Raw genomic sequence first — 27,617 nt, 5'->3', positions numbered from 1 at the left:
GTACTTCTGACATCAGTTAAGGTAGCTACTCAAGAGGTTTTTTTGAACATTGATGCATTAAACCTATACTAAAAGTGTCAGATTTGTACTATTTCAAAATGAAATTTATATTCCTTATATCATTTTTCTGTCTGCCTTTCTGTGTATTAAAATGTAATCTTCAATGAAGTTTAAATTTAGTTATATAATATTTTTAGGAAGCTTTAAGACAATTCAGGATTTCCACTATAAGGCAGATTTAATACATAAATATTATTTATTGAGTAGCATTCTTCTAAGAGTCAGTTTAATGCTATATTTTTCTTTGTTATATATTAAGTTCTTCAAATTGAAATAAAGACTTGAAATTTTTTCTAGTTCATGTATTAATCTGAGGACAGTTAACGTGAGCTCTTTTTTTATATGTAGACAATCAGGATGGCTGGGATGGCAAACAAGAAAATGAGGAGCGGCTTTTTGGGAGCCAGGAAATCATGACTGAGAAAGATATGGAATTATTTCGTGATATCCAAGAACAAGCACTGCAGGTAAAGTTGGATATTCAGGTTAGACAATCAAGCAACTTGTTCATGGCTGAGAAACAGCGGATTAATTACATTGTGGGTTAAGCAGTAACAGCAGTTTGCCTAATCTCAGAATAGTTGTGGTTTGTGTGTATATGTAGTTCTGCTGGTTATAATATTCCTTTCAAACCCATGATAACTGCTTTGGTTTTGCAGATAAGCACATGGCTTTGACTATCAATATTAAATAAGCTTGGTTTATTTTTTGTCTTACTGTGTGAAGAAGAATTTGGGATTTGACCAAAAACAAACAAAAAACAAGCTTCTCATGAGTGATAAAGCACCCATATTTATTAATTCAAGAAGTATTTCATGCCTGTAATCCTAGCACTTTGCCAAGGTGGGTGGATTGCTTGAGTCTGGGAGTTTGAGACCAGCTGGGGCAACATGGCAAAACCCCATCTCTACAAAAAATAGAAAAATTAGCCAGATATGTTGGTGTACACCTGTAGTCACAGCTATTTAGGAGGCTGAGGCAGGAGAATTGCTTGAGTTGGGGAAGCGGAGGTTGCAGTGACCTGAGATCATGCCACTATACTCCAGCCTGGGTGACAGAGTGAGACCCTGTCTTCCAAAAAAAAAAAAAAAAAAATTGCAAATCTTTGTGACACATGGCAAGATTATAAATATATAGACAAAGAGTCTATGTGCCACATGCTGGAGATGCCAGTGAATGACTGAATTCTTTCCCTGAACTATAGGAGAGATTTGTGAATAAATAATGTCATTAATATGAAAAGTTCAATTATGGAATACTTGATGTTTTGGGAGAATAGGGAAGCCAGCTTCTACTTCTGCCTGGGGAGGTCAGATGAGGATTCATTGAGGGGTTTTAAAGGATATGTAGGAGTTGTACATATCCCTTAAAGGGATATGTAGGGAGTTGGTTCTTACATAATGAGAAGGAACAGAAGTGAAGGTGGAATAGACTTGAAGACGGGAAAACATGCTTAATTGTGGGAATTAAAATGGCTCAGGATAAAGAATATAGGGTGTGGAGAATGGCAGGAGATGAGACTGGAAAAGTGCAGGGGCTAGATCATAAAGGCTCTTCCAGATTATGTTCATTTATTTTTTGTCTTTTCCTTCTTTGCCACCAACAAATGTACCATGTAAGCGAAGTTCTCTATCTTTTATCTTGAAAAGAATTTCTAGGCTGTGTGCGGTGGCTCACACCTGTAATCCCAGCACTTTGGGAAGCCGAGGCGGGTGGATCACTTGAGGTCAGGAATTCGAGACCAGCCTGGCCAGCATGGTGAAACCCCGTCTCTACTAAAAATACAAAAATTAGCCGGTGGCACACGCCTGTAGTCCCAGCTACTCGGGAGGCTGAGGCAGAAGAATCACTTGAATCCGGGAGGTGGAGGTTGCAGTGAGCCGAGATCGTGCCACACCACTCCAGCCTGGGCAACAGAGTGAGACTCCATCTCAAAAAACAAAAAAAAATTCTAAGGCTGATGCCGAGGATTCTAGGGAAAACTCTTCGTATTAAGAGACCCAGTGGTGGTGAATAGACTGTTGATGTTGGTCATTATGTGAGTACTTTTGGAAAAATAAAACAGCAGTACAAATACTGAGCACTCATTTACTCAGCATTCTGCTGCATTATGATTTAACAAAATATTAGCTTTGAGTCAGGTGGACCTGGGTTCAAGTCTTGATCTGTCATTTACTAACTTCTGCTTTGGGCAGGTTGCCCTCAAAGCTTGTTTCCTTTCATGATAGTGAGTTATTATAGGTACTCTAGTAGAAATCTGCATGGACTTCAGTGGGAACTGAAAGGAGGTAGTAGTTATGTTCTTCCTGACTGAAAGAATTTTTTTTTTCTCCTCCCGAGTAGGTTGTAGACATAATGTGTTAATATCCTTTTACTCCTAATTATTTGTGTGTATTTCCTAAAAACAAAAATGTTCTCATACATGACCATGGTCCAATCATCAAATCAGGAATTTAACACAAATGAAGTACTATTATCTAATTTAGTTGTCACGTCTCTCTAGTCTCCTTCCACTTGGGAACAGTTCCTCAGTCTTTATCTTTCATGACCTTGACAGTTTTGAAGTGCACAGGTCATTTATAGAATGTCATCACTTTGAGCTTGTTCTATTTTTCATGAGTAGAAAATTCCACAGGTGTGCTGTGTCCTCCTCAGTGTGTCACATCAGAAGGCATGTAATATCCAAGTTCTCATCACAAGTGCTGCTAACAGTGACCACCTGGTTTAGGTGGTATCCATGTTTCTTCTCTAACATTATTGCTTTCTACTTATAATTAAGTATCTTGGGGGGACATACTTTGAGACAGAAATGCAAATATCCTGTTTTTCATCAAACTTTTATCTACCACATTTAGCATCCAGAGATTATTTTTGCCTGAACCATTTACTTTGTTGGTGGCCAAACATTATTTTCTAATTGTCATTTCTTTGCCATTTATTGGCATTCTACTGTAAGGAGAAGCTTTTTCTTCTTCCTATTTATTTATTCATTTTGTTTAAACTCATAGATTATTTTATGGGTTATAATCCATTGCTATTAGTATTTATTTTGATGCTTAAATTGTTCCAAATTTAGGCAGGGGGAACTCCTTTCTAGAAGCTCCTCTGTCCTTTTAACACATCATCATCATTTTTATTTACTTCTGGCCACAGCAAGATGTTCTAGGCTGTTACTGTTATAGCCATAGATTCTGGCTTTTAGTGGTGAACAAGAGTAAATGGTAGCTCTATCCTGTACTTGCTTAAGCCCACAGAGATGTCATCTTGATTTTTTTTTTCTGTTATACTTCACATTCAGTCCATCAGCAAATCCTAATGGTTCTGCCTTCAGAATATGTCTGTATTTGCTACTGCCAACCCATTGTCATCTCTGGCTTAGGCTGCTATAATTGCCTCCAGACTAAACTTGCTTCTGCTTTTGCCCCCATCCCACTCTCTAGTCTATTTTCTTCACACAGCGGCCAGGGTAATTATTTTCAAACGTAGGTTGGATTATACCACTTCCTTGCTCAGAAAACCTTTCATGTCTTTCAGTCTTCTTTAGAATTGAATAAAAAAAAAAAAAAAAAAAAAAAGAGTCTGTTCTCTCATCTCCAAGGCTGTATATGATCTTGTGCCTGCCTCCCTCTTTGGCTGCTCTTCTTGCTCTCAGGCTACTCCAGCCACAGCCTCCTCCTCTTCCTCAGACACACCAAGCATGCCTGCCTTGGGCCTTTGCAGTCGCTGCACCTTGTCTCAATGGCCCTTCTTCTGGAGTCAATGATTTAGTAGGTTCACTGCCCATTCCATTTAGGTCTTGCTCATATCCACATGAAAATAGCTTACAGCCCATTGTGTCACTCTATTCCCTGACCTGCTGCTTTTTCTGCATAGTACCTACCACCTCTTGAATTTAAATTTTTTATTTCTAGAATGTAAGTGCCTTGAGAACGAGGCCTTTCTTTTTTTTTTTTTTTTAATTATACTTTAAGTTCTAGGGTACATGTGCACAACATGCAGGTTTGTTACATATATGTATACATGTGCCATGTTGGTGTGCTGCACCCATTAACTCGTCATTTACATTAGGTATATCTCCTAACGCTATCCCTCCCCCCGCCTCCCACCCCACAACAGGCCCCGGTGTGTGATGTTCCCCTTCCTGTGTCCATGTGTTCTCATTGTTCAATTCCCACCTATGAGTGAGAACATGCAGTGTTTGGTTTTTTGTCCTTGCAATAATTTGCTGAGAATGATGATTTCCAGCTTCATCCATGTCCCTACAAAGAACATAAACTCATCCTTTTTTATGGCTGCATAGTATTCCATGGTGTATATGTGCCACATTTTCTTAATCCAGTCTGTCATTTATGGACATTTGGGTTGGTTCCAAGTCTTTGCTATTGTGAATAGTGCCGCAATAAACATACGTGTGCATGTGTCTTTATAGCAGCATGATTTATAATCCTTTGGGTATACACTCAGTAATGGGATGACTGGGTCAAATGGTATTTCTAGTTCTAGATCCTTGAGGAATCGCCACACTATCTTCCACGATGGTTGAACTAGTTTGCAGTCCCACCAACAGTGTAAAAGTGAGAACGAGGCCTTTCTTTTTGGTCACTGCTATCTACTGAGTACTTGGAATATAGTAAAGGCTCAGTAAATATTTGTTTAATGAATGGATATTGAATGAAATTTTCTTCTGGGAGAAATGGGGCAGGAGTTGAAATAATAGAAAGGTGCGAGAAGGATGACCAAAGAGAGTTAAACGGGTTGCTGAGCCCTGCTGAGGTTCGGGGAGACAGTGTAAATGCTTATTGACAGTAATCGGGCTAATCCTATGTTTCTTTCCAGTGTTTGATTAAACTCAGGATTGTCTGTGTATGTATTGGCATCAAGGAAATAAACAGCTAGATCTTGGAAGTCTAGTTCATGCTTATTTTTGTTGGCGGTGCACTGAAATTCTGATGATGGTGCTATTTCTCCATGAGGCTTATTCATTTAGCATCATGCACCCGCCTTGGTACCAGAACTATAGGGCAAACAAAAAGACACAGACTCTGCCTTCATGAAGCTTTTAGTTTCACAAATAGACAGATAATAAACACTCATAAAAATAAAACTGTACTTACAAACTGATAGTCGGAAGGAAATAAGAATGCAGTGGGAGGTTCTGACGGGCTGGGCTACTGTGCTGAGGGTTGGGGTTGGAGTGTTTTTGAGAAGGGAAGACTTTAGAAGAAGTAACAATTTATACATAGTTCCAAAAGATTATTCAAAAGTCAGCGGAGTAAAGAGCTAGAGAAGAATATTTCAGAGAAAAGTGGATTGCCTATGTAAACGTCTGAGTGTGTGAAAGAGGTTGATAAACTTGAGGAACTGAAGTTCAGTGTAACTCAAATACAGTGAACAGAAGAGTTGCATAAGGTGAAGCTGGGGAAATAGACTGAGGCCAGAAGTTAGAATTGGGATTTTTATCATAATTGTAATGGGAAGACATTGAATGGTTTTTAGCAAGGAAACAGCAAGATCAGTTTTATTAAAAAATGGTTTTTCTTGGCTACTACATAAAGAGTGGTTTAGAATTAAGCAAGAGTGGAAGCTGGGAAACCACTTTGCAGGCTTTTCCAGTGATCAGGATGAGAGAAGATGTTAGCTAGGACTAGAGGGGTGGTGGTAGAAATGGGAGAGAAGTGGATGGGTTTAGATATATTTTGGAGTTGGAATCAGCAGAACTTAGTGACGAGTTTGATGTGTAGCTTGAGGAAGCAAGAGATGATCAAAGATGACTTCCAGGTTCTCTGACTTAATTTAATAAAGAAAGTGGTTTGAAGCCACTTGGGAAAGTTCATGTTGACTAGATAAGAGGACATTTTGAATAATAAAAGGATTCATAAATATAGTGCAGAAAGTCATTTTTGAGAGCATAGATGTAGCTTAGAAGCTGCTTGAACCTGTGTTTCAAAAATTTTGCAGGAAGATTTTACTACAGGGTCTTTGGTAGTCTTACAGCAGCATCAGCAAAAGACATATGATAAAGGAATTAATATTAGAATCCATCCAACTAATAACACATTGTTTATTGAGTGCCTGCTATGTTCTAGAAACTATGCTACGTGGAGGGGCTATCAGAAGGACATAGTTTCTGTTCTCTTAGAGCTTATAGTCTGGAAGGGACTATCTTGAATAATCAAACTTTGCATGGAACATTATCTAAGTCAAAGATAATTGAAATATTTAGCAAGATTTTTTTCAAAAGGAGTCAGCCACTTACTGGTTTTGATTTTTTAAAAAAATTATTGCAGGCAGTAGGGTAAGTATAGATGTAGTTTGCCTAGTACTGTGTTCCATCATTAGCTATACAACATACACTTCCATGAAAAAGAGCCACCTCTGAATACAAAAGTGGAAGCATAAAAAAATTAGTAGTATAGGTTTTTGTTCTAGAATTTTATTTCAACTATGATCTTACGAGCTTGGAGAAATTATTTTTCTTAAAAGAGTCTGTCAGTAGAAAGAAGCATTTGTATTCAGTTCATTCCAGTGGAGCATGACCGCCTTCTTGAAATATATAGAATGATTTTCATACAAAATATCAAAGAGCACATTGTATTTTCATACGAATTTTAATGCTTTCTGATTTTGAAGGATTCCTTTGGTTTTTGTGTGGTTCTGGAAAGTTACAGAGCATTTTTGAAATCTATATGGGTTTTTAAAATTTCTTCTTTGCATGAAGAGTTAAATCATTATTAAAATTACAGTAAGCTAGGTTCAACAACTTTATTAACCCCATGATGTAGAGGTGTTACCCCATTTTACATATGAGGAAACCAACACTATTAGTTCAGTGACTTCCTGTAAGTTTTTATGTTAGTAATAGTGGAGCCGAAATTAAAACTTAGGCCTGTGTGACTTCCAATTCTGTACCCTTAATCACAATAACATCCTGCATTATTCTGTATGCGGGATGTTATGGGGGTAGCAAAATCATTAGGCATGTGCTAAATGCAGGTAGGTAAAGGTGCATAGGAAGATACACAGCAGACAGTAGCTTAGAGTACCAATGAAACATAGTGCATTGCTGTATTAAATGATTCAGACTTGTCTCAGATGTTCACAGTATACTAAGATGTGTGAGAATTGGTGCAATCTGAGATGATCACAGAAGCAGCAGTCCTAAGGAATGATGAGGATTTAGGTAGATGGAGAGAACTAGGGCTTATCAGATGGAGTAAACAACATTAACTTCAGCTTTGAGAAAGAAATGACTACTATACAGGAGTCCCCGCGTATCCACCAGTGATACGCTCCAGGATCCCCAGTAGATGCCTGAAACCGTGGACTGTACTGAACCCTGTATGTACTGTATTGTGTTACATGAATGTGGTCTCTCTCTCTTTAAATCTCTTACTGTACTATTGTACTGTACTAACTCTTCTGACGGTGTGAGATGATAAAATTTGCACCGAGGCTGACGACAGGTAACTAGAACCTCGAAAAGCAAAGCTGGGGATAAGGGGAGACTACTATAAATAATTCCAGCTGGAGGGCAAAGACGTATTACCTGTGTATTCCAAGAACCTGCCACTGAGATAGCAAGCAGAAGCTCACATTTATCTGGCACTCACTGCATGAATGGCATAGTGCTGTAAGTTCTGTGCAAATATCAACTCGTTTAATCTTTTCAACAAATCTGATAGTGACTTGCCCAACTAAGGTGACTCAGCCGAGATAGGATTTGAACTGTGCTAGCCTTTTCTAGTTCCCAGGCTCTTAACTACTATCTTAATAGGTAAAGTTGTGCTAAATTATCCAATGAACTAAAAATACATCTATGCAGCCTTTAATATGTGACTTACATTTAATGGGTAAATGCCTTAACACAGTAAACATCCCCCCACCTCCCATTCCTACTTTCAGCAACATCAAGGAGAAATCACTTAACAGCAAAAAGATGTCATGGGGGTACCTTAAAATCCTGTCATGCCGAAACTGAAATCTTGTTACTAGCTTTCAAAACGCTCCAAAATGCAGCTTAATACTAGTAATTCAATGTATTACCATTGCCCAACAGATGTTCCACCCGGTCTTATCTCCAGCCATTCCTCACTTTGCGTGGTGCAATGTTAACTGAAACCCATGCTTATCAAACTAAAGCGGATTGAAGGAACAGGAGATGATCAAAGATGACTTCCAGGTTCTCTGACTTACTGTAATAAAAAAAGTGGTTTGAAGCCAGTTGGGAAAGTTCATCTTGGCTAGATAAGAGGATGTGTTGAATAATAAAAAGACTCATAAAGGTAATGCAGAAAGTCATTTTTGAGGGCATAGATACAGCTTAGAAACTGCTTCACCTGTGTTAGGGTTGGCAAAATATGGCCTGTGGCCCAGTCCCATCCACAGCCTGTTTTGTATGACCTGCAAGCTAAGGATGGTTTTAATATTTTTAAACAGCTGGACAAAAATAAAAAGAATAATATTTATGGACATGTGAAAATTATGTGAAAAATGTCAGTGTTTGTAAATAAAGTTTTATTACAACATACACACACAAAACCCATGCATATCAGAACTAAGGTCAAATCTGTCACCTCAGAAGCACGGACACAATTCTGATGTGTACCTGTTTCCATTAACACAGTGCCATCAAAAACAAGGACTGCCTGTCTTACAACACCTTTATGGGCAGATACTGTGTTTTCTATATCATCTCCACAGTGTGACTTGGCATGTAGTAGGTCCTCAAATATTTGTTGATCTGATGGGCCAATAATCACCCTATCTGCTGTATTTACAGTAATCCCCCTTTTATCTGTGGTTTTGCTTTCCATGGTTTCAGTTACCCTTGGCTAGCCAAGGTCTGAATTTTATTATCATCATTATCTCCTCTTCCTCATCATCATCAGAAAGGTGCATACCGTGCAATAAGATATTTTGAGAGAGACTACATTCACATAACTGTTATTACAGTACATTGTTGTAATTGTTCTGTTTTTAGTTATTGTTGTTAATCTCTTACTGTGCCTAATTTATAAATTAAACATCATAGGTATGGATGTATAGGAAAAAACATAGTATATACAGGTTGAATATCCCTTATCCAAAATGCTTGGGACCAGAAGTGTTTTGGATTTTGATTTTTTTTTTTTCAGATTTTGGAATATTTGCATCATATGCTTAGCAGTCGAGCATCCTGAATTCAAAATCTGCAGTGTTCTAACGAGCATTTCGTTTGAGTATCATTAGTGCTCAAAACGTTTCAGATTTTGGAGCATTTCAGGTTTCAGATTTTCAGATTAGGTATACTCAACTTGTATAACATTTAATACTATCTGCAGTTTTCAGGTATTCACTGTGGATTTTGGAACGGTGTATTCCCAGTGGGTGGATAAGGGGAACTATTGAATAAACAAGTAATTAAAGCCATGTGGTTAGTAATAGATGCCCTCTTATTATATGTCAAATTCTATATTCAGCATTATATATTAATTTGTTTCATTTAATGCAACTTTGTTATTAATTACTTGGCCTCATTTTATAAATGAAGAAATGGAAACATTAGAAGGATTGTTTTACCTAGAGTTATAAATTGTTAAGTTTCAGAGTCAATATTTGAACCCTGGTATTCTGACTCCATGGCCTTAACTCTTAACTGCTTAATTTATGATATAGTATTACTGTAGAGATATGCATAAATTGCAGTGAGAATGAACAGGAAGACATCTAGGGATATTATTGTTCTATTTTTAGTTATTGTGGTTAACCAAAATTTTAAGTTTGTAGAGGAGGTGACATTTGTGTAGGGTGTTGAAGGGATGAGTAAGAGTTTACTATTGGAGAAGAGTGAGAAGGCACTTCTAGTAGAAAGTTTGGATGTGAGAAATCTTGTATTCTAGGAGCTGTGTGTAGTTGGTTGGAGTTCAAACAAGAGATGAGATTGGAAAGGTACTAGATCATGAAGATTTTGTGTTTCATATTAAGGAGTTTGTACTTAATCTTGCAGATAAAGTAGCTCTTTAAAGTAGTTAAGTAGTAGCTAAATAGCTCTTGAGGAACTGCTAAAGAATTTCTAAAAAGTGGATGACATCATATTTGCATTTTAGAAACTCAACTCTGGTGCTATTGTCAGCAATGGATTGAAGAACACCTGAGCAAGGGACCAGTCAGATGATTACAATAGTCAGAATGAAAAGTGACTAGGGCCTAAATGAAGGTAGAAGAGATGGATAGGAGACAGAAATAGATAATCGTTTTGAGAAAGACTTAAGATAGAATGGAAAAGACTGCTGTTGGATTGAGAGTTAGGATTGAAGGAGAGGGCAGAACCAAGTAGGTCTTCTAGTGTTCTATTTAGAGTAGATGATGGTATTACATGTAGGAATATAGGAAAAGGAGCTTATTTAGATGGAAGAAGACACCATGCTTACATAGTTGTGGGATTGTGTGAAATCTAAAGTGGAGAACTTTGGTAGATGGTTGTGTACATGTATATACAGGAGACCTTGGGTAGGAGATTTGCTGTGTTACCAGCACACGTGATTGTTGATAAAGTTTTTATCAAAGATAATGTTTATCTAATAATAAATATTACTGAGTACTGGTTACCATGTTCCAAGCACTAGAGATTTAGCAGTGAACAAAACATTAAAAAAAAATTCCTTCCTCTTGGGAGCTTACAGTTTAGTTTGGGTTGGAATGGGTTAAAATAAATGGTATGCCATGTGGTAGTGTTATGGAGAAAAAGCAGGGGAGGAAGAGGGAGAATTCAGAGGGAGAGGATTAATGTGTGCGATATTAAATTGGTCAGTTGGGGACTGTCTCTCTGACATTTAGCAAAAACCTGAAGGAGGTGAGGGGATGAAACATGTAGGTAACGGGGGAATAGCATTCCAGGCATAGGAACAGGAAATGCAAAGACCCGAGTCACGATTTGTGCTTGGCATGATCAAGGAAGTACAAGGAGGCCAATGTGACTAGAGCCAAATACATAAGGCTCAAAATAGCAGATGACAAGGACAGAAAGGTAATGGAAGGCTGACTTTTGTAGGGTCTTCTTGGCCATTGTAAGGACTTTGACTTTTACTCTGAATGAGATAGGAACCCTGGGAGGGTTTCGAGCAGAAGAGTGACTTTGGTTTTAACAGGATTTCTCTGGCTCCTGTGTAGATTGAGGGGGGGCAGTATACAAGCAGGGAGAACTTTGGGAAACTCTTGAAATGATTGAAGTAAGAGACATGGTGTTTTGGATCATGGTGGTAGTGGTGGAATTGGAATTCCGAGTATGTTTTGAAGGTAGACCCATTGGGATATGTTGATGCATTGTGAAAGCAAGGAGTCCGAGACGATGCCAGAACACAGTTGGAAGATGGAGTTGCCATCTACTGAGATGGGGAAATAGGAAGAGCACATTTGGGGAAAAGATTTAGGAGTTTGATTTTGGATGCGTTAAACCTGACATGAGAGGGGATATCAAGTAGATAGTGGGATATGTGTCTCTGGAGTTCAAAGAACAGGTCTGGACTGAAATTTTCAATTCAGGACTCACCAGCAAGTAGGTTGTTTTTTTTGAAAAATGAGACTAGATGAGATCACCAAGGGAAAAGAGAAGAACTGAAAATTGACTGTCCAGCTTAGCAACAAGGAAGTAATCTTGAGAAACTGTTTCCATGATGGGGACAGGGGAGGGTGAAGAGATAATTGGAGTGGTTTCAAGAAAGAATGGAAGGAGAAATTGGTTATAGTAGTAATATGTGGCCATTCTTTTGAGGTTTTTTACAGTAATTAGGAGCAGAGAAAGGGAAAGTTGGGTAGAGCTGTGAGGGCTAAAGAAGATACCCCCCCTTTTTTTTTTTTTTTTTTTTTGAGATGGAGTCTCGCTCTGTCACCAGGCTGGAGTGCAGTGGCACCATCTCAGCTTACTGCAACCTCCACGTCCTGGGTTCAAGGGATTCTCCTGCCTCAGCCTCCTGAGTAGCTGGTACTACAGGTGCGCGCCACCACTCCCAACTAATTTTTGTATTTTTAGTAGGGACAGGGTTTCACCATGTTGGCCAGGATGGTCTTGATCTCTTGACCTTGTGATCCGCCCACCTTGGCCTCCCAAAGTGTTAGGATTACAGGGGTGAACCACCACGCCCACACACCCCTCCCCCCACTTTTAAAATATGGAATGAATAACAGCTGTTTGTATGCTGATGGAATTCCCTGGTAGAGGGAAAGCCGATGATGCAGAAGATAGGGAAACTGCTGGGTGATGTTCTTTGGCTAGGGAGCAGGAAGATGTTATCAGAACGGAAGCTGTGGGCTTAGGAGCTCAATCTCTAGCCATAGTATTGGTGAAAGGCAGGATGTGTGGCACAAAGGTGGAGGCAGACAGATGTGGGTGGGAAAAATTGCAGAAGTTTTCTTTTGATTTTGTCCAGTTTAGTGCAGTAGGAAGCAAAAGCATTGGCTGAAAGTGAAGGTGGAGTAAGCAGTGTTGGAGGCTTGAGCAGAGGTGAAGGATGCAGTTGTCTTTCAGAACAGGAGAGTGAATGGAGTAGGAAGCATCAGGACCTGCTTGAGGTTTGTGGGTAGGTGTACAATGTGAGACTGGGTAGCATGATTCTCTGTTTTTCTCCACCCATGTTCACATTGAGGTAATAACTTGGATTATGTGAAGAGTTGAATTTAACAGGGGTTAGGATTTTGTTGTGAAATTAGAAGAGAAATTAGAGAGTTAAAGGTCTATGCAAAGGGTGGAGTTACAGGGAAAAAGACCTTAGAATCTAAGCTGCGTAGAGAGAAAGGAGGGCGTGGGGAGAGTGGAAAGCTGATGGAAGCACTGGATTATGGGTCCTCCGGATGAAAAAGATAAGATGGCCGAGGACAGAATTGTAGATTTTGTCAATATTTAATGGTAAAAGAATTAGCAAAGGAGATGGATAAAGAGAAGTCTGAGTGTAGAGGAAAAAGGCTCAGGAAAAGGGAAAGATAGGTCACAATATCCAGAATCCTGAAATTTAAGGAGTCCTGAAAACTTGAAAAAAAATAATTGTGGTAAAATATACATAACGTAAAAGTTATTTTAACCGGACTCTTTTTTTTTTTTTTTTTTTTTGAGACGGAGTCTTACTCTGTCACCTAGGCTGGAGTACAGTGGCGCCATCTTGGCTCACTGCAAGCTCCGCCTCCCGGGTTCACACCATTCTTTGTATTTTTAGTAGAGACGGGGTTTCACCTTGTTGGCCAGGATGGTCTCGATCGTGATCCGCCAGCCTTGGCCTCCCAAAGTGCTGGGATTACAGGCGTGAGCCACTGCACCCTGCCTAACCAGACCATTTTTAAGTGTACAAATTCATTGGCATTAAAGACATTCACCTTGTTGTGCAATCATCACCATCATCTATTTCCAGAACTTTTTCATCTTGCAAAACTGGAACTCTGTACCCATTAAACAATTCCCAGTCCCCTCCCCACCCCACCCCTGGTAAGCATCATTCTGTCTTCTGCCTTTATTAATTTGTCTACTCTAGGTACCATAAGTAGAATTATACAATATTTGTCCTTTTGTGTCTGGCTGTTTCACTTAGCATAATGTCCCCAAGGTTCATCTGTATTTTAGCCTGTGTCAGAATTGGCTTCCTTGTTTTTTTTTTTTTAAAGACAGAGTCTTGCACTGTTGCCCAGGCTGGAGTGCAGTTGTGCGATCTTGGCTCACTGCTACCTCCGCCTCCTGGGTTCAAGTGATTCTTCTGCCTCAGCCTCCCGAGTAGCTGGGACTACAGGCATGTGCCACACACCCAGCTAATTATTGTATTTTTAGTAGAGACGGGGTTTCACCACGTTGGCCAGGATGGTCTCAATCTCTTGACCTCATGATCCGCCCACCTCAGACTCCCAAAGTGCTGGGATTACAGGCGTGAGCCACCAGCGCCCAACCATTGCCTTCCTTTTTAAGGCTGGAGAATATTCCATTGTATGTATGTACCACATTTGGTTTATCCATTCATCTGTCAGTGGATACTTGGGTTGTAAATAGTGCTGCTATGAACATGGGTATGCAAATAGATACCCATATACAAAGAACTGCTTTCAGTTCTGTGGGGTCTATACTCAGCAGTGGAATTGCTAGATTATGTGGTAATTCTGTTTACTTTTTTGAGGAACCATCATACTGTTTTCCACAGCAGCTGTGCCATTTTATGTTCCCGCCAGCAATGGGACAAGGGTTCTGATTTTTCCACATATTCACCAACATCTGTTATTTTCTGGTGTTTTGCATTTAAAAATAATAACCATCCTAATGAGTGTGAAGTAGTATCTGATTGTGGTTTGATTTACATTTTCCTAATTATTAGTGATGTTGAGCATTTTTTCATGAGCTTATTGGCCATCTGTATATCTTCTTTGGAGAATGGAAAGAAATTTTTTTCCAACTTTTTTTTTTTTTTGAGACAGAGTCTGTGTGCAGTGGCGCGATCTGGGCTCATCGCAAGCTCTGCCTCCCGGGTTCACCCTGTTCTCCTGCCTCAGCCTCTGAGTAGCTGGGACTACAGGCGCCCGCTACCACGCCCGGCTAATTTTTTGTATTTTTAGTAGAGATGGGGTTTCACCTTGTTAGCCAGGATGGTCTCGATCTCCTGACCTCGTGATCCGCCCGCCTTGACCTTCCAAAGTGCCGGGATTACAGGCGTGAGCCACCGCGCCCGGCCTTTTCCAACTCATTTTGCAATGAAGTCCCACTTGACCGGAACTGAGTTACTGACAAAAACATGATCTGAGCTGACGTGAGACTATTTGTATTCCTTACTTGTGCCAGTTAATGTGAATATTCGTATGCTTTGCTAAAGAAATTTTAGTGTGTCTGATTATGGAGTGCTGCTCCAAATCCTATTAGGGCTATACACATGCGTCTACTATACACATGTATGTACTAATACTTTCCTAAAATCAGAAAAATTCAGAATTCCAAAACATTCTACTCCAGTCCAAGGGTTTTGGGTTAAAAGTTTGTGGACTTGTAGCTTCATTTGTTTGGAAAACCAAGTTCCAGTTTTTAAAAACTTACACATAAACTTTGGGAATTTAGGGAGGAATTAGTTGAGGGCTATTGTTACTTCTGTCACATCTCAACCCATGTCATTCTTTTCTGTCTTTATGCTTCACTCGCTGTTCCTGCCCGGTGCTTTTGCCTCTTAACCTCTCTGAGGCTTATTTTATGATCTGCAGAGTGGGTATACTGTTTTCTACTTTGAAGGATGGATTGTGGGGACCAAAGGAGGTAACGACATAAGGCTCAGGTCAGAGTCTAGCACAGTAGGTGCTCCACAAACGTGATTTTCTCTAGTCCTTAAATTCATGCTCTGTTGTGGAGCATGTGAATTCATTCTTTCATACCTCTTTTATCATGTAACTTTTAATCCCTAACGAATGGAATTACTTACTATAGTGTTTCTGTGGGAAAATGTTCAAATGCCAGAAAGCCCTCTCTTCTCCCCACATTTCCCAGCCTCACACTGATAATAAAGGGATACCTCCCTCTCTCCTCAAAACATTGCACCCCCTTGGGGAATGGAGAGGGAAGGGTGAGTGTGAAAGCGCTCCAGTGGGCAGATGGGGGAAGGCAGCAGCTCTGTGTTTACAGAAATTGTTAAATTATTTACACAATTTTGGTGTCCCTACCAGATCCAGAGTTGGGGATACTGCAAGAAGGGCCTTTTTTATGTTACAAACTGGAATTAGATGAGTCATTTAATGGAAGCTTAATTTTTTGTAGAAGAGTAATAATCTTTTCTTATAAACTGGTGGTAATAAAAGCTTTATTATCTAGCAGTAGGCATAAAGTTTTATTTTGGTTTAGCCCAATTACTAGTGCATTTAATCCACCCCCTTGCTACCCCCTGTTAGTTAGCTTAGATTAAAAGGTCAATTCTGGCCTGGAACATATGTCTTGTTTTAAAGAATTTGGCATATTTAAATTAGGAGGACATGATGTGGCAGAATTTGAGTTAAACATTTAAATATATTTTGTGCCCTTGATTATATTAGACATCTGCTGCTTTGGAAAGTCACATGTTTAACGAAAACGTACTTTGGCTGAAATGTTAAAATAAAATGACCTAGCAAAGGTAACCTTGTAGTTCAGATATGACAGTTTGATTTTGGCTAGGACTGGAATGAGTGGTTTCTATGTAGCCATTTCTTCCTCCCTGTGTAGAGAGCTTTGCTGATTTCTAAACCTTCGTAAAAGGAAACACCCTTGCTCTGGAGGCTTGCTCAGGGGAGCTGGGAGTGGAGGCGGGCTCACACATGAGCGCATGTGCAGGAACGTTTCTCAGTGCAAAGGTTAAAGGCGGGTGTGGGCAGAGGGGAACCTACCACAGGTTCCATTCTGGACAGACGTGCGCAGTTGTGGTGATGTGCAAACAGCTGTACTGGAACTGGATATCCACTTTCACATCGGGCATCCGCCTAGAAGAGCAGCTGGCAGCTGATTGGAAGACCCTCAAACAACAGACAGTGCCGCAGCAGGTGCATGACTTCAGCTTTCGGGCTTTCTATCTGATCCTTGCCTCAGGAAGTTAGATCTGGTTTCTGGTATTTGGTTATTTTGAAAGTTTTCTATACTGTTGTTATTACTTTGAGTTGTGAAGATAGATGAAAAGATAGTACTTTATGAGTTAGAGTAGTTGATTCTAGAATGTAGTTTAAAAACAGCCTTTAAAAAATGTTTTTACAAAGTTCTGTTTGGGTTTTGAGAAATGAAAGAAATCTTATTTTAACCCTGTATTATGTATTCTTCATTGTTTTTGGTTTTGTATTTGGAGAAGCCCCAGTACTTGTTGGTGTTATAACACAATTCATCCCACAAAGATCTTTGTCTTTTGTTTTGAGGTGTCTAAGGAAGAGCTTGAGGTTTCATTTGGCTATATTCCAGTATGAAACCTGAGATAAGTCCCTTGGCCTTTTATAAAAGAGAATGGTTAGAAAGACCAGAAGTTCTCCAATGAGTTATGGTGAAGAGGCTTCTTTCTTAGAAACGGATTTATATAAAACCAATGAATAAAAATCTCTGTTCTTTTAGTTTTGTTATAAAATATGTATGTGTGTCTGCATGCTCCAACAAGGGATTTTTACTAATCTCTTAGTGGTCTTTAAAGCATAAAATTGAAGGATAATTTCAGTTGTCCTTTTGGGGAAGAGTTATTAATGCTTGTATTTGGTTAGGCTAAACTCTTTTGTCTTTTTCTTGTCAGTATTTGTAGAGCATCCATGATAAATCTGCACGCACACACATGGACATGAGTGTGTATATGCATCTGTTGCTAGATTGGGTGCAGAGCAAGTCACGTTGCCCTTGAGTTAACACGTTAAGACCCTTAACAGCCTTTATTTTCTTGAGCTATGTACTTAGGTTTGAATTTCTGATCTGGAAAGTCAGGGAAGTCATAAAGGCTTTAAAAGTTATTCTCTGTTTAGATAATGTAGTTCAGACTATTGCAGGGATGAGGGGTGTAGAGATTGTTTTCATTGTAAAAAGGCAGAAAAAAGAGAAGGTCTATATATAACAGAGTGTCTTTTTCTTTGGTTAAATCTATGCAGAGCTACTAATGAAGGGGATTTTAGGCATAGTATGAAATGAATTGAAGACTCTCTTTTGATACTTGTTTTGTCAGATTCTTTTTATATTTCTCTTAAATATCTACTTTCCCAAACTAAAAAATCATCCTTTGTGTGCTTACGTGTTCAGTAGGGCATCTCCATTGTTGTCAGCGGAGGCAGTGTGGTAGGACTTCAGCAAATATGCAGTGTCCCCCTCCCTCACTTGTAAATTATTCTTTATCTTATATCACCAAGTATCAGCAGTTTCTCTTTAATATTAAGTCATTAAGAGTGAGTTTAATTGAGGAAAATATTTTTAGTGTTATTAAATGTAGAAATGCAGCAACACCAAATGCATTTGGTTCTAAGAGATTTATTAGCATCTTTATTCTTCATTGGGGTGCTCTGTTTAAGAAATAATGTAACTTACTTCAAAATATGTTAGCTTGTTCTGGCTTTTGTTTTTGTTTTTCTCCTTTGGAGTCCTGAGAAGACAACATTTAGATTCAGAACTTTCTTTGTTATCTCAGTGTGTCTAATTTAGCTAACTTTTGAATGTATTTCTTGACTGCACAGAAAGTTGGAGTGACTGGTCCCCCTGATCCACAAGTTCGCTGTCCCTCTGTCATTGAGTTTGGGAAGTACGAAATTCACACCTGGTACTCCTCCCCATATCCTCAAGAATACTCAAGGTATGTTTTGAGAGACCCTTGACCTTCTGTTTTGAGATCCATAGAAGTCTGGAACTGGAAGGGATCTTGAAGATGTTTGAGTCCACCTTATCCTTCACATTTGAGGAAACTGGGGGCTTTTAAATGTCAATAATAGCAGCAACTTTGGCAGCCACTTCATCCCAGTTTGCTTTAGATGTTCTCTTCTGTAACCTCTCAGACGCTGATGTTTAAAATGAGAAACCCAAATGCATGGTCACAATAAAAGGGGAATGCTTTTTTTTTTAAAGAGAAATTTGTCTTCACTCCTATCACTAAGAATTTTGAAAAAGAGAAGAAGAAACTCATATATAAATTAATATAAACTTCAGTTGATTAGTCTTTGACGTAAATAAATACTTATAATTTGACAAACTTAGTAAATGGTTTGTTTTCCCAGAAATAATTGGACAATTGGTGTAAAATTAAATATAAATAGTTTGGGCTTCCAGATATATTAATAAACATTGATCACTCACCAGCTTGGTGGGGCTAAAGTGGTTTCATGACTCAGCTCTGAAATTGATAGGTTGTGTAACCTTAAAAGCTGCCCAACTGCTCTGTGCCTCAGTTTCCTCATCTGTAAAGCAGAGATAATAATAGTACTTAGTTCGTGGGGATATTGAGGACATTAAATGAGCTACAACATGTAAATCACTTAGAAAATGGTAAGTGCTCAATAATGTCAGTTATTATATTTTTTCTTTATGGTTAAAATTAAAAGATGAAATAAGATGAGATCACAAAATTAAATACTAGTTAATTGTAGTAGTGACATTAATGCTCTCTAATCTATAAACTACTTATGCCTCAGTTTCCCATTTAGCGCAGGGTGTTACAAGAAATAATACATCATGGTGCTTTGTGGGTTAAATACATGTTCAGAATATTCTCATCGTGTAAGTTTTCACCCATGTAGTAACATTGCCTGGCCGAAATATTAGCAAAATTTATTTGGTACCTTACAATATATTGAGTGCCTTAACATGGGTTGTTGCCAAGAAACTAGGAATAGGCCAGTATAGTTGTTAAAAGGGCCATCCAGTAAAACTTATTTATCTTTTTACTTTTTCTTTCCATATAATAACTTGCTTCTCTAGTCTATAGTCGAAGTAGAAAAAATAGGAGTAAGAATGCCATTTCAGACACTGACCTCAAAGTGACAACTAACAAAAACAGAAGAAAAAGCAAAACCCCAGGAAACTAACACACAAGCTCATGAAACACAACAATTGAGGGCCATTTACTGTGGGATCAGTTAGCCCCAAACACTGTGGTGTATCTTTAAGGAAGCACACTGTATCGTGAGCTGACAACAATTAATGTGACTTTAAGATAAGGTTACATTGTATTTGCATTTCCATATTATACATGTATATATATTATACATGTATGTATTGTATATGTATATATGTTAAAGGAAGGCAGGAACTTCCTCAACTACCTACAGAACTCAGTGTTCAAGGTAGCTCATTCCTCAGGAGTTCTGAATAGCCAAGATGTTTTATGACCGAGAAGAAATACGCCAAGGACACGCCTGTAATCCCAGCACTTTGGGAGGCCGAGGTAGTTAGATCGCCTGAGGTCAGGAGTTCAAGACCAGCCTGGCCAACATGGCGAAATCCTGTCTCTACTAAAAATATAAAAATTAGCTGGGCATGGTGGTGGGTGCCTGTAATCCCAGCTACTCAGGAGGCTGAGGCAGGAGAATCGCTTGAACCTGGCAGGCGGAGGTTGCAGTGAACTGAGATTGCGCCATTGCACTCTAGCCTGGGCAACAGGAGCGAAACTCTGTCTCAAAAGAAAAGAAAAGAAATATGCCAAGGAATTAATTTTTTCATCAGGTTTAAAATAAGTTGTTATGATCATTTTTTAAGTGAGCTCTTTGCAAGCTGCCCAAATCACAAGAGCACTCAACTTAGAAAAGAAAGCTTTTCCACATGTCTGTCAACTGTTCCGGAGACTGTAGTACAGATAGATGGAAACCACAGGCCCTTGTCTACTCAAGGTGGGGAGAGGAAATAGATTCAGGAATGGAAATAGAGGGCTAGCATTTACTTTTGTTCAAGAGAATGATGAGAATGGAATCATAAACTGTTGTCTTTTAAGATAGATATTTAAAGGATTTATTGAAAATGTAGCTTTTGTTCTGATGAGATTTTCATTAGAAACAGGTGTGAGGAGACTAGTTATCAGTGAAAGAATAAATAATGCCATCAAAAAATAACCAAAAAAAGTATAATAGGAACCAGTAGAAAGCAGAAACAGGATAGGAACTTGTAAAGTTCATCAACTTCCTGAAGCAGTTTTAGACATTTTCTGTATATTTTTTCATCCATTGGGTAGGGTTCTTTGAGTTTTCAATTAGAAAATATCCTGTAATTTTTAATAGGTTCTTGAGTAATTATGACTTTTTTTCTATCTTTATATTTGTAGTTCTCTTGGTTACATTTTTTAAAAAATTATATTTACTTAAATGAGCTTGAAACTTGAGGTGACTAAAATGTTTGGAGATCTTACATTTTCCAAATAATAAACCTCTATTCTTAATTTTGTTAATGCCTATTTATTATTTTGTGCTAAACTGCTTATAAATTATTTTCTTATTAAAGGTTTTAAACACTGTAACGTACAAAAACAGGGCAATAGGAGCACACAAAAATGCAAAGATCACAAGAAAAACCTCTTTTGGGAAGTGGGATTATACTTTACGGAATGTACTTTCATATCCAAATATTTGTGTATGCATTGTCTATTAAGTAATCTTGTATCCCTGTCTTTAAAAATCAAAACAAAAACTGAAGCAATAATACTGTTTCATTTGGTTCATCAGTAGGTTCATCGCGAAACTTACTCTGCCATTAAGAGCATGACGTAGATGGGCTTAAGGCAAAATAAATTGTGATCATTGGATGCCCTCTGCTCCTGTGCTGCTTCGAGCTTAGCTTTGAGATCCTAAAGAGGTAGATTCCTAGGTGGTAAAGTAGCCTAGGAAGATTCCTCTGCCTTTTGATTCTCCTCTGGACTTTATTTGATGCTGAGATTATGAGATTGTCACTAGAACCAGTTTGATTATTCTCATCATCCCGGTTATTGAAGAAGAAACCAAATAGAATCCCTAATGCCTTTGGCTATTAAATTATTGAGTAAAATTGATGAAAGAAGAATACAAATAATAATCGTTAAGTAATAGCAGCTGTAATTACCATCCATTGAGCTTGGTACCGGACTAAGCATCTCTGGTTAATTCTGTGAGATGAATATTACTGTATTCATTTTGCAGACCTGGTCCCAGACAGTACAGCGTATCAGTGGCAGAACTTGAAGCTCACTTCTCTCTTACTACATAGCCGTAACCATTAATCACTGGGCCTACGCTGCTCCATGTAGCATGTGTATCTAGGTTGATCTCACTTGACTTGTACCATAATCTTTGATTTAAGTAATATTTGGTATAATTTTTGTTGTTACATTAAAAATTTGCTACAAGTTGACTGCACAAATTGCTACTATGTTGGGCCATGTTCAGAAGCCAGAAGGTACTGTAGAAATTCCTGAGAATAATAATTGCATCATTCTAGAAGTTAGAGAAGCATGCCCAGCTGCAGCACAGCCCTGATTCCGTGGGCTGGGTTATCAGCATTGCGGCAGACTTTAGAATCAACTTCCAGTGTGGAAGTGACACTTCATGTACAGTTGATCAAAGCCACTGTACAGCTACCTATTTGATAGCTGAGACCTAGGTCCTGCCAGGAAGAAGATCACTAAAAGCAGCCCCCAACAAGATTCTCTAGGGCTAGGAGTATTCATAATCTTTACAACTACATTTCATTTCCTGTAGTCTCATGTTCTTTCTATATGATAGATCTTTTTTCCGTGAGGGAACAGCAGTTGTTTATAATATTACTAGAAATATTTTGGTTTTCCAGTAGTTTTTTTCCCAGATGATTACCTTTAGATTAGCAGTGTCATCCCAGTGGGCTTGGTTCTAATAAAGTAAGGAGCTTTTAAAATGTTTTCAGCGAGAACTAGATTGGAATAAAGTAGATCATAATGCTTGTTTTCAGTTTACTATTTTTCACATAATAAGGTTCACTAAAGTTTTGTTTTTTTTTTAAATCATCAATAAAATGCCATACATCTTGCCATTGTAAGGAAGTGGCATGAACTCTTCATTTACTGGAGAAGACTTGATAGTAATTTTCTCAGAGATTTTATTTCTCCTGATGTTTTCTTGAGCAATTTGGTTACTGTAAGAGCTTTAAACATTTTTGGCCTTCTCTCACAGACCTTAGGAAATAAATTGTACTTTATTTTCCTCCCTCCCTTCCTTCCTTCCTCTCTCCCCTCTCTTCCGTTTCCAGAAAAGTAATTAGCATTTATTGAATATTTTCTGTTTTTTAATTGACAGATAAAATTGTATATATTTATCATGTACAACATGATGTTTTGAAATATACACATTATGAAATACGACTAAATCTAGCTAACATAAATGGTACTTTATTTTCATGTCTCTGTGCTGAGACCTAACAGTTGGATTGGATGCCCTTAAAGTTGGCGTTTATCTTTACCATAATTTGGAAAGCTTCATGGTCTGTCACTGTTTTTTACTCTTATCATTTTTACAAAAATACTTTAAAAAGCACAAAATTTTTTAGGTTTCTCGGATTCGTATTATAGGAAGTATTTAGCTGTAATATTGAGCCCTCAAAATGAAACTGTACTCAGGTAGTGTTACTTCTGTATCTTCATGCTGTGACAAGTTAAGATTGCTCACTGAGAATTTAGCACAGGTAAGAGGTAAGTAAAACAGTTAGGGAGGGAGGTGCCACCTGTTAGGTCTGCATAAGGAGACTCATTCTTCCTCTTCCTTTGAAGAAGAAATTACTCAGAATCCAGGTATTCAGGAAGGTGGTCTGGCAGTTGTAGGTCACCTGCAAGGCTTAGTTAATACATTTAGTGCTCATATTAGTTGATGAAGTTTATAACAAGCCATTTCATTCTGTGATTTGTAGCTCTGGTGGTGAAGAAGGAAAAACCTCTTAATCTAGTGGTTCCTCCTGAATAGTGGGGCTTGAGGCAGAATGCAGTGGAAACAAAGTAGCCAACAACACACTGCTTTCCATGCTCTTAGCTCCTGCTGACCCTAATTTATAATGCTAGTCATTATTTGTTTCACTCAGTGCTTGATTTTGGAAGGGTTATACTAATAATACAAGTTGTATTGGTGTGGCTAACATTAGAGGTTTTGAAAAACAATATTGTATACCATAGATGTTTAGTAATAGTATACTACAAAAGTTCCTTGGAAACTTTCAGTGTGCTGAATTGAATGACAGTTTAAAAAATAAGATGTGAGGTTATATGGGAAGAATTAATGCACATTGTGAATCCCCCAGGAAAGATGGGAAAAAGCATGTGCCCTCTTGCCCTTATTTGAGCACGAAATCCTTAGTATCTGCAGGATTCATGTTCCATAAAGCTTGGGAAAAGCTTTAGTAGAATTTTAGATGTTTTCCGATAAATTATATTTCAAAAGCTGCTTTCAAAGTGGGAACTTGAAAAGCAGTTGTGCTCTTCACACAAATCAAACATTTTTGTGTGTGTTAATCTACTTAGCAAATATTATTTTCTTTAATTCTAGGGTAGTATTTTAAGCATAACTATCCAAATTGATAGCAACTAAATTAATTTTTTCATTTCAGTACTTAAATATGAGACAAGATAAAGTAATTTATTTGAATTATATATTTTGTCATTTTACTATCCAGTATTTTTGCATATGCCGTTTTTTTTTTTAACCTGTTACCTGGGTAGTAATGAGAGGCAAAAAGATGTTAATTGTGGAAGTTTGAAGTTCTCTAAAATACAAAGACCTGTCTTTTTTGTTTAATTATTGTTTACAGGCTGCCCAAATTGTATCTTTGTGAATTTTGTCTAAAATATATGAAAAGTAGAACTATTCTGCAGCAGCACATGAAGAAATGTGGTTGGTTCCATCCTCCTGCCAATGAGATTTACAGAAAGAATAATATTTCTGTCTTTGAGGTAAGGTAGATACTTAGTAATTGTCCTCTCATCCATTTCAAAAGTAGGGCCACCTATATTGCATCTGTTGTGCAACTTACTATTGTCTTACTATTTTATGTATCACTAAAATGGAAAAAGTACTAATTATAATTTTTAAAACTTCATTTGAATATAAAATGCCAGTTGATTTTGCATATATTAAGATGTGATAAAAGTACATCTTAGAATCTATGAAATATGGCATTTAAATGAAAGGATTTCTATCACTTAATTAAAAGGAATATCTCATAGAGATCTGTTTAATAGTAAATCTTAACATGATGATGATGATGGTGATGATGTGTGACCTCTGCTCTGTGATTCTCTGTTGCTGTTAGTAGTGCTCTTGATCCTCAGTTCTGTGGGTTTTGTGCCAAGTATTAATTGAGTACTTGCTTATGTGCCCTGTTACTTACTCTAACAGTAAAATTTCAGATTGTCAGGATCCCCTCAGTCTCTCACTTTCTTGGTCCTCCCTAAGACTCTTAAGTGATCAGTAGAGGAGTTCTTTACCTTGGGAGAAGCTGGGGTAGGTGTGGTATATACTGTTTGAAAAGAATATTAAACTACCTGGGTTGTTGAGGAGTTCTGTTAGTATTGCAGACAGTGTCTTGGGAGCTAATGTGGGCATCCATTGGTGTTTTGATAGAAAGCTCTGGCAACTCCATGAACACAGACAAGGCTGCCAGGAGCAAAAGAGCAGAGGGCTCCTGGGCCTGGCCAACCTGGAGCCGCATTTACCACATGATTACTTGAGGAACCTGCTTGGTGCTTCTGCTTGGCAATAGTTAGTACCCCCTTAAGTAGTTTTATCTGGGTTCAAGCCCGATCATGGTAGTCAGATTGCATTGCTTCAGGCAGCTGGCATAGATTAGACTACATAGTTACATCTTATTTTACCTAATAAATGTATTTTAGAAGGGTTGTATTTAGATCTTTTGTTGTGTTAAGTACTTTGAAAACGAAACTTGCTATCCAAAGGATTGCTACAATTCATCTTTTTATTAAAGCAAAAATTGCTCTTTTAAAACCAGATTATCACCTCCTTATCTGGCTGTTCCTGCTTTGTTGATGGTATGGTATTTTATATATTTGGTTGTCTTAAAACAGCAGATACCATAATACCGCCATTTCAAAGGATGGCTTCTAGGTTCCAAAGTGTTCTGATCGTGGACACCTTCTCCTAGTCTGGACTGTGGATATCTAGAGATGCTTTAACTGGTACATATTATTCTAGAACTAAAGAGACCCTCTATTGACTGTTTTGTTCTGTTTATTTCTCTAGGTTGATGGGAATGTGAGTACCATTTATTGTCAAAACCTGTGTCTCTTGGCAAAGTTGTTTCTTGACCACAAAACCCTCTATTACGATGTGGAGCCATTTCTTTTTTATGTACTAACACAGAATGATGTCAAGGGCTGCCACCTTGTTGGCTACTTTTCTAAGGTAAGTATGTCAGCTTAAAGTTTGTTTGAATTTATATAGAAATCTGAAACAATCTTTGCTGGTTCTCACTCGGGGACACGACAAGATGCAGCACCTCCTAGGTGTCATCTAGCTGTTTGGAAAGAATGGAAGGAACATTTGGAAACTTACCAGGTGCTAGAAGGTGCTTAGTAACATTCAACAACCTGTATTCTCCTAGGATTATGGACTGCTGGCAATACTCACGGGGAACGTTTTAAATGGCTTCTCTTCCCATGGTAATAACATGGAACTTGTGAAATAAACAGTCATTAGCTCTCTGAGTTCTGTCTCAGCTTCAATCTTCTCTTCCTAATTTGAACTTTAGGCATAGAAATAAGAGTAAGAAGGCATTTTGATTAAAGGATATTTTCTCCTTTTTTAATCTTCCATTCCCTTAGAGGGAGAAAGTTTATTTTCTAGTCAGAGAACATAAAAGATATACTTTTATTTAAGCAAGCCCATGGTAAAATCCAAGTGTATAAAACAGTTAAGGGGAAGTGCTAGCTTTTTATAAGCATTTATAAGAATTCTTTAGGCTACTTCATTAGTTAGATATGACTTAAAATATATTGACTCATTTATAAAATTATAAAAGTGACTATTTTTTGTAAAGTTAGATACAACTAATAGGACTGCTCTGAGGAGCACCAGAGCAGGAGAGAAAGAAAAGTCTGACATAATTAATGAGTCTTCTCACTTCTAGAGTGGCACACTGATTCATTATTTGTAGCTTTACGGATTGTTTGGGACTCAGATTCCGGTGCTGATCCTTAGGCATTGGCGTGCTGTGTTTGAGTTGCAGATGGTGTTGGATGACATTGTTTTGTTTTATATTTTTACTCTCCTGGGATGGTTGCTTTGTGGGTGATGGCAGTGACTTGACATTATCCTATCTTCTCCCAGTTGGGTAGTTTTTTGTTGATGTACGTTGCTATTCCCAAAGGACCAGGGCTGTGGGTTTTGGCCATTAGTCTTTGTTTCTTAATTCACATTATTATTCACTTTTACCAGCCTGTTTTCAAACTTGACTTGTATTTTCTCCACCAGGAAAAGCACTGCCAACAGAAGTACAATGTTTCCTGTATAATGATTCTTCCTCAATACCAGCGTAAGGGCTATGGCAGGTTTCTCATCGATTTCAGTAAGGATTATATTAATTTCTCTTTGGTCTCTTCCAGTGGACCTTCCGTATATATATATTTAAAGATTTGTAGGTGCTTTGTTGGCTGCTAGTATCTTTTGTCATATTGCTATATGATTCTTTAAAACCTAAAGCCACTGCTGGACACTGTGGCTCATGCCTCTAATCCCAGCACTTTGGGAAACTGGGGTGGGAGGATTGCTTGAGCCCAGTAGTTCAAGACCAGCTTAGGCAACATGGCAAGACCCTGTCTCTACAAAAAATTTAAAAAGTTAGGTGGGCATGATGGCATGCGCCTAGGGTTCCACCTACTCAGGAAGCAGAGGTGAGAGGATCACTTGAGCGCCCAGGAGGTTGAAGCTGCAGTGAGCAATGCTGCCCCTGCATTGCAGGCTCCAGCCTGGGCCACAGAGCAAGACTCTGTCTCAAAATAAAAATGAAAATAAATAAAACCTAAAGCCACACGTTCCTTTTATTTTGGTTGGACACGAATTTTTTTTTTTTTTGAGAGACAGAGTCTTGCTCTGTCGCCCAGGCTGGAGTGCAGTGGCGCGATCTCGGCTCCCTGCAAGCTCTGCCTCCCAGGTTCAGGCCATTCTTC

At 38.3% G+C, this 27,617-nt stretch overlaps 1 protein-coding gene across 11 annotated transcripts in view; it reads left to right on the top strand.

The window, feature by feature from the left end:
• KAT6A (lysine acetyltransferase 6A) overlaps positions 1-27,617 on the top strand; it is a 121,264-nt gene that overhangs the window by 77,275 nt on the left and 16,372 nt on the right. For 6 of the 11 annotated variants that reach the window (XM_063668715.1, XM_063668716.1, XM_063668719.1 and 3 more), the window contains 5 exons: positions 409-545; positions 18,202-18,317; positions 24,245-24,386; positions 25,693-25,854; positions 26,923-27,016. In XM_063668715.1, the coding sequence (XP_063524785.1) occupies positions 409-545; positions 18,202-18,317; positions 24,245-24,386; positions 25,693-25,854; positions 26,923-27,016 (651 nt within the window). The remainder of the gene's footprint in view (positions 1-408; positions 546-18,201; positions 18,318-24,244; positions 24,387-25,692; positions 25,855-26,922; positions 27,017-27,617) is intronic. The other 5 variants (XM_054499722.2, XM_054499725.2, XM_054499726.2 and 2 more) reach the window with 1 other exon arrangement.

Source organism: Pongo pygmaeus, chromosome 7 (assembly GCF_028885625.2).
Source record: "Pongo pygmaeus isolate AG05252 chromosome 7, NHGRI_mPonPyg2-v2.0_pri, whole genome shotgun sequence".
Classification (NCBI taxonomy): domain Eukaryota; kingdom Metazoa; phylum Chordata; class Mammalia; order Primates; family Hominidae; genus Pongo; species Pongo pygmaeus.
This window is presented reverse-complemented; position numbering and strand designations above follow the sequence as displayed.